Here is an 18,262-nt window from a genome sequence, read left to right on the forward strand (position 1 = left end):
TTATCTGCAATAGATAAATCACAATCAAGTCATCATACACAATGGACAGAAAATGTGGGGGATCGTATTGTACTTTGTGTTTTATTTTGTATGGGTTATGAAACTACATAATTTTGAAACTACATAAAAGTCCACATGCATGTCATAGGTTGACCATACCATCATAATAGTTTTAATAAAAGGTTTAGAGAAAGATGCAAAACCTTTAGAGAAACTTGCAAATATATCATGTGAAATCTCCATATGTAGACAATCATATACCCACCACGGGCTGCATGTCTTCTCGCAATCACTACGACAACAACAACCACGGCAATCAGCACCACAGCACTGATCGCCACAGCTATGATTATAACCGTTGAGTCGACTCCGCTGATATCTGCGAAGACATGTAATAACAACTATAAAGTAACTTGTTTCGACCAGTCCTCTCAAATTGATCGGAGGGACTTAGGTGCAATTTTTTTATACATGAAATAAGATTTTGAATACGCGTTTTTTTTTGGGGGGGGGGGGGGGGGGTAACGACTAAAGAAGAATTAAACACAACATCCTCACAATGAAGGGTTACAATCACACATTAAAAACATATTTCTTACTGAATATAAGCACCTTTTTCTCGCTTAACTACCAAGGATGCAGAAAGCATTTTGTGCAAAAAGCTTCGGACTTTTTCACTCATTTGATACAAGAACAGACTTACCCGCAGGTTCGGTCTCACTAATCCTGCTGTTTTCAGGATCAACAGTGAATCCGTTCTCATCGGGATTTCCCAACTGACCATCTATTAAGTTACTAGTGTAACTGGTCTGGGCTGCAGCCGACTCAGATTGGGCCACAGTAGCCTCAAAATCAGCAAGGACACTGCCGGATCTGACAATAAAATGGGACATTCAGAATTTTCGATTATCTAGGACTGTACCTTTGTGGAGACTGCGAAACTTACAAATCACTACTTTAGTGACCGCAAGCACAAATTTCAAAAAATCTTTTTCAAATAATAATGATAAAAACTGCAATTCTTTACACTGAAATATATATGATAGCAAAGTCCATAAAATGCTTTCTAAGGAAATTGTTGATACCCACCTGCAGCCTGTCACCTCTGCTCCTTCATAGCCTTTGTATAGCTCAAATATAGAGTTCACCTAGAAGGAAAAAAAACGATGAAGGGCAATTTGCATAAGTCAAATATAATCCTGCATTACTCTAATGTGTTACAGCATGACAGCTAAACATTAGATTTAATTGCTGTGTTCATTAGATAGCAATTGCAAGTGAAGGAGCTCAAAGTTTCACATACCTGTGTTACTATCCTGTTTGAAAGCTCTCCATCACAAATCCCCTTGCTGTACTGAACACTGGTGATGGCAAGGGTTCCATACAGGATTCGGTTGTCTGTGAGGAAAACAATACATGATCATGATTTGAAACTTAACTTCCAAGTAAACATGACAAACATCTTGTACATTACAATGCTCATCGAAAATATAGATCAATGGCTTACTTGCAATTGAGGACTGACAACTGTGAGAATATGCTTGCTACATTGGTTATTGTAACATCAGGAAAATAAAATGAGAATGCAAACAAGTGACAATGCTCTTCATATTTACCGTGTGTTTTGAGATTAACCTATAAGTACAAAGCACTTGAAGGAGTAGCAAAAACAATTATTACATTTTGGTCAAGACTTGTTCCTTATGTAATATACCTTCTATCAGAACCTGGATGACGTTAGAGTACACAGCTCCCTGACTGTTCTCTGCCTGGATGCGGATCTCGTACTGTCCTTTTCCAGGGAGTTTCACATTCTCTGTGAACTCGGGTCTGTTCTTGGAAGCTTCCTCAGTGACTTGTTTGACAATGACCCAGTCTGTAGTTCCGTCCAGCCTGTACTGTACAGTGTGATCTGTCTTCAGACCACCATTAGACGCCGCTGTCCATATCAAGGTGACATTGCCTGCTGCTGTCTTCTTAGTGTAGTCAAGGTTGGTGGAAGGTTCTGGTTTGGCTGGGTTTCAATCAGCAGTAAATCAAAATTCGACACTGCCAGGTTATTGTTATTGGTACTCATAGCACACTTAATTGAAGAGAAGAATGCAAAGAGTATGTACAATGCTACCTGTAAATTTGAAACTTGTTGTTTTTATTGTGAAAATATGGAAATGGTGAAAAATCCCAATTGTTTACACTTACTTTCAGCCACCAGTTGAATAACTGTTGCCCGTTGTCCATGCTCATTCGTTGCGGTACACGTGTAGTCCCCATAGTTCTCCCTCTCCACGTCTGCTATGTAGAAAGTGCTGACTCCATCCTGGCTGGTGGCATTACCAGTGATGTCATATCCACCCTTCATCCATGTGTAGACTATCTGTGGCGGGTAGGCGAAGGCAGAACATTCCAGTGTGACAGGCTGGGACCTGCCTATGGCGTACCTGTCTCTGGTGTGGTTGAAGATTGGGATAACTGGGGAAACATTTAGAAAACAATAAACCAAAAGTCATACTAGACAATACGGCAGCCTACCCTCCTCTGTGGTTGGCCAGGCAGCTAGGTGCTGACTATAGTAAAAAAGAATCTCAACTTTTTTCTATATTTTACTATCGTACATAGATATCATTAATTAGAATGTGATTTGTCACAACATAAGCACAAGCCATTTACAAATCTTAATCTAATGGATACTATTGTGAATAAAGCTATTACAATCAAAAATCATGCAAGGACTTACAGTTGACATTGAGAGTAGTTTCCTTGCTCACAGGTGATCCCACCACACCATTGTCAGCTGTACACCTGTAGACACCTGCATTTTCATGACTAACAAAATTGTTGGTATAGATGAGAGAATTTCCTGTAGTCTGCTGTAGTAGAGTTTCTCCTGTCTCCACAAACATCCACGTCATGGAGGTGACGTCAGGGTTACTGTTTGCCTCACAGGTCAGGCTGACGGACTGGGTTTCGTGCACGGGGTTGGGAGTGGCGGTTACTATCAACTCGGGGGAATCTAAGGGGACAGAATTCTCTATTTTAGGACCGCCATTTAATGTGGGTGAAATCATGGTCCAACATTTCAAAGTACCAACATGTAAAGTATAAAACAGAACATGCAATCATGAACTGTGATGAGAAGTATTCAACCAACAAAAACTGCCTCAGGACATTTGTGGACAGGGACATACACGTATTATAATGTGTATGAGTAGATAATTCCAAACATTGTGTATTGAAGGAAACTAAACAAGCCAGGACAGACAGTTAATGGATGTACTTATAAGCAGACAATAATGCTAGGCTGTAGGCCATTATGCCATAGATTGATGCACCATGCTTGTCAGCATGAATGTTGTATGGTATGCAGGACAGACACCTTTGCCTAGTCTTACAGTATTAGTTATGTCCAGTGTACAAGAAAAGAGTCAGAAACTAGGTCATGAAAGTGTCAAGACTTCAACTTCAGTCATCATCATGATCAATCAAGAAAAATTAAGGCTGAGGTGACAGCTGATGACAAATAACACACCATGATTGTATACAAATGTGCAAATATATATTTGACTTCCCATTGACCTTCATGGCAAGAAACAAATTAAAGGAATCTTAGAGGTAACTATCACAGCACGAAAACAACTTTTTAAGCAAAGTTTCAGAGATACGTATAAAGCCCTTAAAGGCGGAGAAATATTTCAGCAGATTTTAAGATCTATCAAAGGCATCGGAAACATACATTTGGCATTTACGGAAGATTTCAGCGTTTGTAAATCTAACTTAATCTGTTGTGTTTCTTTACGTGAATTTTACATGTATTTGAGTATGCCGAAAAGACAACTTAAATGTCTCAAAAATATTTTCTGTCAAAACGGACAAATGCCGTTTCTCTAGATCTGTTACAAAATACATGTTAACCGGCTATGTCAAATGTAATAAGCCTTTGTCTGGTGTTAGATAAAACATGGCGTCATCTGTTTTATAACAGTGGCAAGATTTACAGTCAAAACTGAAAATTATTGCGCTTTCTGGTACAAAATGTTATGTTTATACCTCAGCAAATACAAATACAATACAATACAAAGTCAAATACCATAATATTCTGTGTTTTTTAGCAATTCCGAAAGCATTTGACGTATTCAAACTTTCTGTGCGCAAGGTTTAATTCGAACAGGGGAGAACCTCTCACGGTTAGCTTATATGCGCTATTTTACGTTATATGAAATGTTGCGTATACCATGGTCAATATTGACCGAAGGATGCCATATATATAATTTATTTCGAACCGTCATTTACGCAAAGAAGGGAAGACCTCCCCCGTTAACATATTTGCCAAGACGTATATGAAATGTTGCGTATTTCATTTGAATATACGAAATGATTATTCTTTGAATCCGCGCAGTTTAAGCGAACTAGGGGAGACCTCTCCCGTTTAGCTTACTAGTATATGTTGCCAAAACGTATATGAAATGTTGCGTTTTTCTTTTCAACATACGACATGTTTAATCTTTGAATCCGCGCAGTTTAAGCGAACTAGGGGAGACATCCCCCGTTTAGCTTATATGCTGCCAAAACGTATATGAAATGTTGCGTATTTCTGTAAAACATACAACAAGTTTAATCTTTGAATGCTCGCAGTTTAAACGAACTTCGGGAGACCAACCCCATTTAGCTTATATGTTGTCAAGACGTATATGAAATGTTGCGTATTTCTAAAACATACAACAAGTTTAATCTTTGAATCCGCGCAGTTTAAGCGAACTAGGGGAGACCTCCCCCGTTTAGCTTAGATGTTGTTAAGACGTATATGAAATGTTGCGTATTTCTGTAAAACATACAACAAGTTTAATCTTTGAATCTAGGGGAGACCTCCCCTGTTTAGCTTATATGCTGCCAAAACGTATATGAAATGTTGCGTATTTCTGTTGAACATACGACATGTTTAATCTTTGAATCCGCGCAGTTTAAGCGAACTAGGGGAGACCTCCCCCGTTTAGCTTATATGTTGCCAAAACGTATTTGAAATGTTGCGTATTTCTGTTGAACATACGACATGTTTAATCTTTGAATCCGCTCAGTTTAAGCGAACTAGGGGAGACCTCCCCCGTTTAGCTTATATGTTGCCAAAACGTATATGTAATGTTGCGTATTTCTGTAAAACATACGACATGTTTAATCTTTGAATCCGCGCAGTTTAAGCGAACTAGGGGAGACCTCCCTTGTTTAGTTTATATGTTGCCAAGACGTATATGAAATGTTGCGTATTTCTGTTGAACATACGACATGTTTAATCTTTAAATCCGCGCAGTTTAAGCGAACTAGGGGAGACCTCCCTCGTTTAGCTTTTATGTTGTCAAGACGTATATGAAATGTTGCGTATTTCTGTAAAACATGCAACAAGTTTAATCTTTGAATCCGCGCAGTTTAAGCGAACTAGGGGAGACCTCCCCCGTTTAGCTTATATGTTGCCAAAACGTATATGTAATGTTGCGTATTTCTGTAAAACATACGACATGTTTAATCTTTGAATCCGCGCAGTTTAAGCGAACTAGGGGAGACCTCCCTTGTTTAGTTTATATGTTGCCAAGACGTATATGAAATGTTGCGTATTTCTGTTGAACATACGACATGTTTAATCTTTAAATCCGCGCAGTTTAAGCGAACTAGGGGAGACCTCCCTCGTTTAGCTTTTATGTTGTCAAGACGTATATGAAATGTTGCGTATTTCTGTAAAACATGCAACAAGTTTAATCTTTGAATCCGCGCAGTTTAAGCGAACTAGGGGAGACCTCCCCCGTTTAGCTTATATGTTGCCAAAACGTATATGTAATGTTGCGTATTTCTGTAAAACATACGACATGTTTAATCTTTGAATCCGCGCAGTTTAAGCGAACTAGGGGAGACCTCCCTTGTTTAGTTTATATGTTGCCAAGACGTATATGAAATGTTGCGTATTTCTGTTGAACATACGACATGTTTAATCTTTAAATCCGCGCAGTTTAAGCGAACTAGAGGAGACCTCCCTCGTTTAGCTTTTGTGTTGTCAAGACGTATATGAAATGTTGCGTATTTCTGTAAAACATACAACAAGTTTAATCTTTGAATCCGCGCAGTTTAAGCGAACTAGGGGAGACCTCCCCCGTTTAGCTTATATGTTGCCAAAACGTATATGTAATGTTGCGTATTTCTGTAAAACATACGACATGTTTAATCTTTGAATCCGCGCAGTTTAAGCGAACTAGGGGAGACCTCCCCCGTTTAGCTTATATGTTGCCAAGACGTATATGAAATGTTGCGTATTTCTGTTGAACATACGACATGTTTAATTTTTGAATCCGCGTAGCTTAAGCAAACTTGGGGGCACTACCCCCGTTTTATCTATTAGCTAATACCGTCTCAAAGGTTATATGAAACGTTGCCTTTTTCTGCTGAACATACGGCATGTTTGAAGCGCAGTTTCTGCGAACAGGAGGAGACCCTTTCCTTTTTTTTTATACCGCATATATGTTCTGAAATTCCAGGGTCTAAATTAGGGTGAGGCCGCCTGTTTTCTTTGTGGCAAGTTGACACTCGAGCTAAGAGACGGTAGAAATCTCGACTACTGCTATGAATATCTCCGCGACTCAACCTCTGCTTGAAGAATAAGGATGTAGTAGGTATAGCGTTTTGTGCAGTGAGTTGTGTTTTCTCTATAAAACGGCAAGCAGTTCTTACGACAGGTAAATGTACGAAATATGTTTATTTCTTTATCTACAAGCAAGCGTCGAGAAAGAACAGTTTGTGCACACAGGCGGTGTCTTCTCGTGTTGCTCGTGTTTGTTTGGGTTAATTATGGTGATATGCGTGGGCAGGCAAGATGTAAATTTATTCAGCGTTATTTCGTACTCGCCATGGGGCGCACACCTCCGTCCGTCCAAGGAGGTTGAACTTCCTTGGTCCGTCTGTGGCACATCTGTGTCATGTGATAGGATGTATCCAATGGCAGAAAAGAGTGGGAGGTTCAAATTTACGGGCCATACGTACGACAAGGAGCGGTTATTTTCCAGGCGTTCATTTTTGAAGAGAAGTATTGAAGAAAGTTTGGGCCTGTTGTAGCCCGCAAGTTGTGGCCGCGACGCCGCTTTTACCGCCTAGGACACCCGGTGACGGAATTTGACTCAAAGATACGAGGTGGCTATCATTCTGTACAAGCTGTTGTTGTTGGAAATCGACACAGAATGGAAATCACGGCCCTTGTACCATCCGGATTAATAGAAGCCGAGACCGCAAGCTGAACATGTTTCGCGTTCACAGAATCCAGGACCATCCAACAGCACGAGTCATATCGGCCACTACTCTAGATCTTACCGGATTCTTATTCCTGTGGTGACCAGATAGAACTGTACATGTGTGCTCTTTTTAACTTACGCCGAAACTCTTCACCCGACACTGGAAATGGGACTGTGGACTGCTGCACGGAATTGCGCAACCGTTGTGATTGTTTCAACTGCCGACTACATCAGAATGAAAGGCCACAAATACCTAGTAGGCTGTAGTTTTTTTTTTACTTTTCCATGTAATATTTTCTCGTAATTCAATAAAATTTCAAAGTTTCATCCATTGTATTTTCTTGCTTTGAAATGTGCTAATGATTATTCTCCTAAAATGGCACTTATCCACACCTTATAATCAACTTAATGCACACGTATATGAGACGTACAGAGGGAACTTTAAACATGTCTTAAGGGTGTTTTAGTACGTATTTATGACAACTTTAAGCTGCTAAAAAGAAAAATATAGACACATTAAATCCTCTTAATTCACACGTATATGAGACGTAAATAGGCTTTAGATCAAATAAACGTGAAGTTTAAACATGTCTTAAGGGCGTTTTAATAGATATTTATGGCGAATTTAAGCTACTGAAAAGGCATCTAAACACGTTATAATCCACTTAATTCACACGTATATGAGACGTAAATAGGCTTTAGATCAAATAAACGTGAAGTTTAAACATGTCTTAAGGGCGTTTTAATAAGTATTTATGGCAAATTTAAGCTGCTGAAAAGGAACCTAAACACACATTATAATCCACTTAATGTACACGTATATGAGACGTAAACAGGCTTTAGATCAAATAAACGTGAAGTTTAAACAAGTCTTAAGGGCGTTATAATAGGTATTTATGGCAAATTTAAGCTGCTGAAAAGGCACCTAAACACACGTTATAATCCACTTAATGCACACGTATATGAGACGTAAATAGGCTTTAGATCAAATATACGTGAAGTTTAAACATGTCTTAAGGGCGTTTTAATAGATATTTATGGCAACTTTAAACTGCTGAAAAGGCACCTAAACACACGTTATAATCCTCTTAATGGACACGTATATGAGACGTAAAGAGGCTTTAGATCAAATAAACGTGAAGTTTAAACATGTCTTAAGGGCGTTTTAATAAGTATTTATGGCAACTTTAAGCTGTTGAAAAGGCACTAAAACACATGTTATAATCCACTTAATGCAATTGTATATGAGACGTAAAGAGGCTTTAAATCAAATAAACGTGAACTTTAAACAAGTTTTAAGGGGGTTTTAAAAATCATTTACGACATCTTTAAGCTGCTGAAAGACAACGGGAAAACCGGAAAATAAGGACTAACACGGACCTACAGAAAGACCACTTAAAGGCAATATTTACGTACTCGTATAAGTGGTGTATAGATCCGTAAAGGAGGAAAATACGTCAACATTACGCATGGTTTCAGCATCCTTAAATACCGTTTTTCGTGCCGTGTATTAACATTGTGAACAATTTGTCAGAAGCTGATGACTCAGTTATTCACATAAAGCAGAACATCCATACTGTTCAGTCTTTTAGTAGACTGTCAAGAAGTATAGTTTCAGGAGCATTTGTACAGCGCGAAGACACATGCGGCAGGCTTGTCTGTGTGCGGTAAACTGTCAAAGCTTACAATTGATAATGATCTCCATTGATACAGTTTTAGTGTCAGTTGTGCCCTTTTGATTGTTGAAAGCTTCACAGATGTAGGTTCCGGCATCGCTGCGGTTTGCTTGAGTGAAGGTCAAGACCTCATTGTTCCATTGGTTTGAACTTTTTTGTTTGGTCCACTTGTTACCAGCAATAGGATATGCAACGGCTGAACACCTGACGCTTACAGAGTCTCCCTCTGACACGGTCACAGGTGAGGTTTGGTTCAGTGTTGGTGTGTCCAGATCTGAGCAGGTTTGTAGATACTGTTGATGTTATTATCATTTGATTATGACATTTACCTTAGAATTTCAAATTTAAAGCTTACAATTTGACTCAAACTAAGACTGATGTTCGTCAAATAACTTACACAGCACATCCACAATGCTTGTAGCTGAGTCAGATTGTCCTATGCCGTTGTCAGCTGTACAGGTATATGTGCCTGCATCATTTCTGTGGAGACTTGTGATCTGTGTGGTATTGTTGTTGGCAATGCCTGCTGGGATTGGTCCTGGGGCCTTGCTCCATGTAAAGGTTGGATCAGGGTTCCCGTCAGCCGTACATGTAAGAGTGAGGGGGTCTCCTTCTTTCTCTACTGCCGTACTCGGTGTGACAGTGGTTCCTGACGGTTCATCTATTTATACAAGGTCCAACTTGTGAACGGTCTGGATTATTAATATAGTCTAGACACGAACAGCACAGATTAAAAGGACTTCTTTGTGTGGCTGAAAAAAAAACCTTCAATCCATCAAAAATGCAGCGAACAGTAACTGCACTGTTTTTTTTAAATTACAAAAATAAAATATATTTAAATAGATTTGAAACAAACAGCTTAACTCACAGTTCACAGTTACAGTAAATCACTTTGGCAGCCAAGCTTATAATGTTACAGTCACTGTGACAGACCCAACAAAATTAAGTGAACAGTAACAGTAACTGCATTTTCTCCGACATTACACAAACTCTCTAAAGTTGAAAGCACGGGTACTCACAATTCACCACCAGTCCCACAGGACCACTCTCCTGTGACGTCCCAACCACGTTAGTAGCCGTGCACCTGTACTGTCCAGCCTCACCACGCTGTACATTGTTGATGGTCAGGGTCCCTCTACTGTGGGAGACAGACTGTCCATCTCGTGTCCAGGTGTAGGAGGTAGGAGGTGGGACGGACTCGTCAGAGCTGCACGTCAGGGTCACTGTCTGGTCTTCTACTACTGGGTTTGGGGTGATGTCAACAGTTGGCTGGGAGGGCTTGTCTGTGGAACATATGTCATGTATATCAAGTAAAAATTACGTTAAGGCCATAGAAAATAACTTTTATGGATGGCATCCCCTTAAGACCCCAAATGTAATGCAAAATTGCAAAATAATATTAGGAAAAAAGCAAAATATGTAGTTGGCATATTACACTAAGTCTTTCAGTTGGCCACTACACTAAAGAACTGAATTATAACTGTTGCATTTCCTTTTTTTTGCAGTATTTATTGTTCATGTGTATCAGTAATTTTAGTGTGATTTTTAAACTCTTTCTGTCATGTCCGTTATGTGATATTGTATTGATGTGCAATGAATTTCATGTGTTGGACCGCAGGACAAATAACTAAGAGAACTTTCAAGCTGTTGATGTGTCTCAATTATAAAGCAGCATTAATGGAGAAGCCAAGAAATGATGTACAGTCATGTAGAAAGCTTAACAATCTCCATTAGCATTTTAATGCACAATACAAAGCGTACTCACAATTCACCACCAGTCCCACAGCACCACTCTCCTGTGACGTCCCCACCACGTTAGTAGCCGTGCACCTGTACTGTCCAGCCTCACCACGCTGTACATTGGTGAAGGTCAGAGTTCCTCCACTGTGGGAGACAGACTGTCCATCTCGTGTCCAGGAGTAGGAGGCTGGAGGTGGGACGGAGTCGTCAGAGCTGCACGTCAGGGTCACTGTCTGGTCTTCTACTACTGGGTTTGGGGTGATCTCAACAGTTGGCTGGGAGGGCTTGTCTGTGGAACACATGCAGAGGTCGAACAATTAGTTCTGAGAACAGATAGAATACAGTATTACAAATTTGTCGTAAACGTCTATGGTCGTAAACTGAACCAACTTACTTGAATCCAATGTTTTTGTCAAACATTGCTCCCTGAAAAGTGAAAAGCTACAGGAATTGTACGTATGTGCTAGTGAATACACTGAAAAGCTCGGATTTCCCGACAAATAAATGTTCATGTAAATTTACTGTGCACATGCTGATCAAATTCACAAAACGATGTAATACTGACTGATGAAATGCGGTACACTTACACTGCACAGTGACGACAGTGTTTGCTGTCCCAGTTCCAGCGCTGCCATCATGGAATGTGTTTGTTGCTGTACACACATACGTGCCAGCTGCTGCCTGCTGGATGTTTGAGATGGACAGCTGTGCTGTAGAGGAGACAGCTGTGCTGCTGCCCTGTTTCTTCCACTCCACACTGGCAGCAGGTCTGGCAGACACCGTGCACTCCACAGTCAGGGTCTCATCTTCAGTCACGGTTTCCTCACTTGGAGCCGATACCTCAGGGGCATCTGGGTAGAAAAAAAACGTAAAAAATACGTCGGCCTTAAGGTTATGTTGTATGCCATTGGTTACGGTTTAGAAAGTAAATATGCTACATAGAAAAGAATGATCCTGCTTTTATGAAATGATATATACTGAATTATTGTTAAGATGAATCCAGTTATTTGTATGTCTTGTAATTGTATACTACAAAGTTGCATAAAATTCCAAAACAATTCAAAAGCATTTACCATTCACTTAGTAAACATGCATATTTATATCATCCTTTGTCGTATATTCCGTGTATTGTATTAGATTTCGTCCATGTACATCGTACAATGACCTGGAACTTTCTAATAAAAGTTAGTAAAAACAGTATGACAGTTGAATGTCTTTACAATGTTTGCTGCGACAATATGCATGAGATTGTCTGTTCTGAATCACAGATGAAGAGGTCTCTTGACTATCAAAAATTACGATCCGGTACCGAGCGCCTGGCCCGGACGGTTCCGTGCATGCCAGGCAGTGCAACACCCAGCTAAATGCGTCTTCAAAGGGGATGGCAATACGAAAAAATGTTCAAATTTTGTTAAAATGTTGGCAGCTAAATTTCAGCAAATGTCACAAAATTTGGTGGCTCTATAGTGTAAGCTGATACGCGTTCACGCGTTATGCGACATAAAAGTTGCCGCAGGCTTAAAAAGTACCCCCCCCCCCCACATACACCGTCTGAAAATAGGGTTAACAGCAATAGTGATTCATATCTGTTTGAATGATACAACAAACTTACATTCCACACTGAGAACTGTGGATGCTGTATCAGGCATTCCCACATTGTTGGTCACCTCACAGGTGTAGGTGGTATCGTGTAGGCTTCTTGGGGTATTTGTGATGGTGAGAACACCGTTATCCTCACTATACTGGTCCTCTGTACTGGGGTCAATGACCCTGGTACCTTCCTTCCATGTGTAGCTGAAGGTGTCAGGAGTTCCCTCAGCAGGACAGCTGATTGTGGCAGACTCGCCTTGTTTCACACGGGTTGTACCGGGTGGGGGTGTGGTGATGCTGGCAGGGACTGGAATGAAGTGAAACGTCTGATTCGGATTCACATAATCTTTATTTTCATTTTAGTCATACATCATTGATACCACATTAGTCATACTATACGGAAGTTTTGCTATAAGTAAATCATTATTTCTGCCTTATTAGTTACATATTAAGCTTTAAAAAAACAATGCTTTCTTTTTCAACTCTGTACGATAATCTGTTTCTCCACATCTGTAGGTTTATGAATCGATAAACCAGTTACTTATTTGGTGTTTTACAAGATTAGTATAGAATTCTGGCCTACTCACCACCAAATAAAACAAAATATATCTTTAAGTTTATGTACCGGTACAAAACCATTTTTTCTTATTGGATCAGTCTAGAAAAAACGGACCTAAAAAAATTTGGTGGATTGGACCTATTGGAATGCATGAGATTGAAACTTATTACCATACAGAAAAATGAAAAAAGAACTTTAATAGTCACCTGCGAGTATGAGCTGTGTACTTTCCTCAGCTGGATTGCTACCGATACCGTCAACAGTGACAGAACACCTGTAGACCCCAACATCTGCAGACGTGACCCCGGTCAGCTGAAGACTGGCCTCACCATTGGTGCTTGTCCAGGTTGTTGTAGCTCGGCCAACATAAGCAGAGTAGATGTAGGCATTCCCACTTCTGTCTATTTCCAAAATGTCAACCACAGGGTCGGAACTTGTTTTTATCCAATTTATTCTCCTTAACGTTTCCCCAGATCCCACTGTATATCGCCATGGAAACGAGGCTGATCCTCCTTCCACCACGTAGTAGGTCGGCTCGTTGTTGGTGATGGTTGCTCCTGATGATAGGAGGTGATTAGTCTATTCACTCATTTATTCGTATTTTCGTACTTTCAATATAGCATGTTTTAGCCCTGTTTTCACCGTCCCGAACACGCATGTGCAGTGACAGGATTTGTGGATAATATGTCAAAGGATAAGACACAGACTTGTAAACAGTACTCACCATGACCATTGTCTCGATTTGCATAACCGTTATTCAGGCGTACTTTTTTATGTCTCAGAGACTTTGACACATCGCCTATAAATTCCTGTAGCTGCACATTGAGTGCTCACAAGCTTCCCTGGCACTCTGAGGTGTCACACCGAACAACTAATCTCTCCAAACTTGTTAGTGCCAACTCTGAGGCTATATCGACGTAAAAGATGCCACTATCGTATGTAATGACTACATGTTACATACGAGCAGATCGCGATGGTTCGGGCTAACGTTGGCACAGTGGTAGACAAAAAGTGGGTGATGGACAAAATATTAATTTACATGTCGATTAGTATTGTCTGATAAAAACGACGATAAACCTTGTTTTCACCAGAAATGATTTTTCAACAGACCGATCATATGAGATGTATACCAGACTCTGCAGTTAAAACGCTATTGAGAACAAGAATTTAGTCAGGTTTTCGCGGTGGCCACTTCACCGCGAATTTAAGACCACTGCGAAAAATTTTTCCATGGCAGTAAGAGACTACAATGCATGGTGCTATCGCGAAATTAAAACTACCGAGAAAAGTCATTTTTCCCACTACCGCGAAATTAGATCCACGCGAAACTGAAATGTATTTACAGTATGCTTCCAAAGCACCGTAATAGGCTTATTATATCTTTGGTCTGCCTCGGGTAGAACAGATTATAATTTCAACATTTATCACCCAATGCCGGACGGTGAACTTAGTAATACCTTGCTTGCATATATACAAAGTATAGCGTTACGTACACTCGGTGACCTTAACGTTACCATACAAACTTTCAATATACTTTACAGTCAGCGGTGGTATTTATCTCAGTACATACCTGACACGATCGTTTCCTCACTCAGAAAGAAGACGCTCAAAACTATCAGTATGGACAGCATTTCTTGTGGTAAATTGTGGTCAGCACTGAGTTAGATACGTTCCCAACTTCATGTTACTTCCTGGTCGAGTATTCGTGTACTCAGATTACCTATGACTAAAGTCGTAGCGTAAAAGTAGTAGAGAATTCGCGACGTAACGAATTTTAATGGCGGAATGCTGTGTCACTATAATCAAGTATCAAGATTTATGGACTGAAATAATGTGATATATTTTGATGTATGTCACAAAATATATTGTGATATATCGCAAGGTACGAATCGGTGACTGGGATCAAAATCTACGAGGTTGAAAGTGATGAGGATGTAACATCTATTGGCATAATACCGGTCGGTTTACTGCAATTTCTCAAGCAATGCTAATTTGGCAAATGATCAACGCATCATTTTCTCCAGTTACATGTTGCTGTTACAGCTTACCTTTGCCACTTCTTCTGTGTAAATTATTTTGTCTCTCTGGTCCTGCTAAAAACATAATACAGTCAAACCTGTCTATAGCGGCCACTCAAGGGACCGGACACATTTGGCCACTATAGACAGGTGGCCTCTGTATAGAGGTGGTAACTTGTAGATAAAGTACCCAAGGGACCGACAAAAAGTGGCCACTATGGACAGGTGGCCCCTCTGTAGAGGTGGCCCCTAATACAGGTTTGACTGTATCGTAATTGGAACACACCGCGGAATTGCACGGAGAACGGGCGCGTGGTTGGAAGGGGGTGCACTATACCGGTCGAACGAAACACGGCACAATTAACTGCCGCTATGTACCATTATTCATCCTCTGTTGTTCCTTTCTTTCCTGTTAGTAGTTGCACAAAACAAAAATCTGCATGAGCATACAAAAAGTCATGAGAAAATGGGCGTATACTGACAAGAATTTTCATTTAATTTTGGTCCGTCACAACCGCTATGACGTAAAACTTTACTGCTGGCCGTAGCATTAAAAATGGCGGGAAAATGGCGGCGTACGTTCAATTTGACCCATTCAGCCGTAGATCCGGGCTATTATGCAACGGTTCCTCACACTTTTACACGAGTTGTAGGTCACCAAAAGAAATTCAAGATTGCTGTTGAATCATGGTCGTCTTGTGCCGTGAGCACATGTGATTATTATCTACAAATCTGGCGATGAACGTGACAGTGTGTTTGTCCCACGACGAGCTCGCCTGCCCCGAAAATGACCTGAAAACTTTTGGCCTTGTTGTCTTCGAATGCATTGTTATCGATGCTTTGTAAATTATGTATTGGACACCTAGATGTCTGAAGTGTGCATACCTCAGAAATAACTATTGTTGCATGTGTAGATCTCTTTAAGTTCCACTATTTTTAATCGACCGGTATAAGGCTTATGACCGGTATTATGCCAATGCATGTTAATTACTTGTTACTATCAGAGCAGGCGGCAAAGTAAAACATGCTTTTCACAAAAACCACTCGAATTATCTTAGGCCCTGGTCACAAGAATCGTACGATTGACTGCGATGGAGGTTTTATGCTTGGCATAGGCGTAGTACGTCGTAAGTCGGGGGAGAATCGGAAGCAATGGTTTAAATATAGGTAGAACTTTATTGCTCGACATTTGTACATGGTACAAAGTATGGCAATGACTGTTACACAAAGTACAAAATAGGTGTAGAGAATAAAACTTGATATCCTAATTAACGTAACAAGAAGGGCTGACACATTAGTCTTTGATATAGTGTTACAATCGAGTTGGGCTATACATGAGATTCATTACTCTTTCTAATAGCAAAGCAGTCTTTGATATATTTGCCTATCCTTGCATTATGGGAGTCGTGGCATCCAAAGATACATACAAATCTGTCTGTAGCATCGAGTCTCTTGAAATCTGCTGTACTGTATTCGAGAATTGTAAATAGCTCATTACGTAAAATAGCGTATCTAGAGCATTCCATTAAAAAGTGAAATTCATCTTCAATATATAAAGCCGTACGCGTGGTCACAAGGATCGTAGTGCATCGCACGATGAGGTCATAAGAGCGTACCTGCGTCAATCGCAGGTGAATCATAGTAAATCGGGGAGCATCCTATGACGAAAATAGAGCTGAAATAGATTTTGAACATGTTCAAAATTTCTCCATCGTCGTACGATTTTTATTGCCCCCATATCAGACTTCATTACGGCCATTTATTTTTCTCTTCGCCAATGGCGAATGAGTATGTTTTTGCCGACTTGTCTCTGTATGTAGGTCAACAACATGTAAGTCGAGAAATTGTGGATGGAACTTTTTGATTTTTTGTAGGTGTGTAGCGGTTGTCTAAAGGCATGCCTAGTTTGAAAATGGTTTACCTGGCGTTTTCCTACGGTACAGCAGCGAGCTTTGTATTTTTTCGAGGTTTGTTTCAGGAAGCATAAGTCAAAATGCAGCTGGGCGATTTCTACGATATTTGGTAGGTGAGTAGCGGTTGTGTAAAGGATTGTCATGTGCGAAAATGGTTTAGCTAGCTTTTACCTATGGTGCTATAGCTGGCTTTGTATGTAAGTGCGTTTGTCTGTATGCAAGATAACTCAAGATGCTTTTGATGAATGCTAATGATATTTTGTTGATAGGTAGGGGACACAGAAAGGAAGGTCAAGTTCGATAATGGGCCTCCTGGCGACTTGTTTTGGTACTGCAAGTGAGCGTCAAAGCTTTCAAAGTGAGCGTCAAAATTTTCCAGAAGTGCCAGGTTCATGATTTTTTAGTGGTGGATAGCTGTTAGGACTAGGAGTGAATGGTGTAATTTTGGGCCCCCTACCAGCTTGTTTGGAACTGCTGTGGGTCTTATAGTTCGTAACTTTTAAGAAGGATAACTCCAGAGGAGATTGTTGGATAGTTTTTGCTTTTGGTATGTAGTTACTTTGGGTGATAATGAACATAATGAGATGCAAATTATTTAATCACTATCTATTTGATATAATTACTTAGGGGAACTTCTATATAGGTTAAAAATATACTTGTGACGGAGTCACCCGAAAGAACTTGAATCGGCCCATAGATGTCTAAAAATAGAGAAAAAGTAGGCCAAGACAGGCAGTCTTGACAAGCATAAAATTCTGATTGACCAGGGATGCTACCCGAGGTCATCTTTGGTCACAGTCCAAGGCCCCCTAAAATCAATACTATTCGGCCAGGCAGGTCAGTTTGGCGGTAGAGTCTGATTTTAACAAAACACTATGAAAGTTGTGCTGGAAAGTATCACAACATTGTACATCATTTCCTTGTCACCAGTTCGCCGAGAAGGTTATGTGGTTTTTTGGGGGGCATTTGTGGGTTTGTGAGGAACACACGTTCATGCAGTCATTGGCTATTGGGGTAGGTACTATTTAGTAATACATGATAAGACGTTAAAGTCTTAATAAAGGCATGATTATTTGGCGAAGAGATGTGTTCGTCGAACTCTAGTTCTACTGATGAATTTTAAATCATAAATTCTTAGCATGTGGTCATGGTTCTAGTTTCCCCTGATTTATTTATTTTTTTATTTATTCACATATATTTTGCGAGTATGAGGCAAAAAGCACAAATTGCTTATATTAAGCCTTCTACTCAAGAAACATACGCATAAAACAAGAATAGTAAACCACATTACATACATAAGTACAAAATGGATAACAGAAAAATAAATTTAAACAAGACAAGTTGGTGCTGAATCAATTAGGAGAACCTGCCTGTACAATGGATATAGGTAATGACAAGATCAAAAATGTTACAGTTCTGTTGATGTGAGAGAGATGTTGATCCCTGATACAGTAAAGTACACATAAAGTAGTGTCGTTGAAGTGCTTTAGGTCTACTATAATATTTG

The 18,262-nt window shown here is 40.0% G+C and overlaps 1 protein-coding gene across 1 annotated transcript; it reads right to left on the reverse strand.

The window, feature by feature from the left end:
* LOC118404306 (hemicentin-1-like) lies at positions 1-14,455 on the reverse strand. The gene is made up of 16 exons (XM_035803374.1): positions 14,395-14,455; positions 13,031-13,381; positions 12,288-12,572; positions 11,263-11,526; positions 10,701-10,964; positions 9,955-10,218; positions 9,333-9,596; positions 9,111-9,209; positions 2,735-3,010; positions 2,200-2,469; positions 1,715-2,014; positions 1,304-1,398; positions 1,090-1,148; positions 704-873; positions 262-379; positions 1-4 (listed from the first exon to the last, which is right to left on the reverse strand). The coding sequence occupies exons 1-16, from the start codon at positions 14,453-14,455 to the stop codon at positions 1-3; spliced, it is 3,144 nt and encodes a 1,047-aa protein (XP_035659267.1).
* Positions 14,456-18,262: the final 3,807 nt, after the last annotated feature.

Source organism: Branchiostoma floridae, chromosome 17, assembly GCF_000003815.2.
Source record: "Branchiostoma floridae strain S238N-H82 chromosome 17, Bfl_VNyyK, whole genome shotgun sequence".
In the NCBI taxonomy this organism is placed as follows: domain Eukaryota; kingdom Metazoa; phylum Chordata; class Leptocardii; order Amphioxiformes; family Branchiostomatidae; genus Branchiostoma; species Branchiostoma floridae.

Bases quoted from the DNA above. Each gene is read 5' to 3' on its own strand.
- LOC118404306 (XM_035803374.1), bottom strand. From the start codon at position 14,455: ATGCTGTCCATACTGATAGTTTTGAGCGTCTTCTTTCTGAGTGAGGAA. The intron at 10,219-10,700 runs GTGAGTACGCTT...TATGTTCCACAG, and splicing joins TGTGGGACTGGTGGTGAATT to ACAAGCCCTCCCAGCCAACT. The intron at 9,597-9,954 runs GTGAGTACCCGT...TTGTATAAATAG, and splicing joins TGTGGGACTGGTGGTGAATT to ATGAACCGTCAGGAACCACT.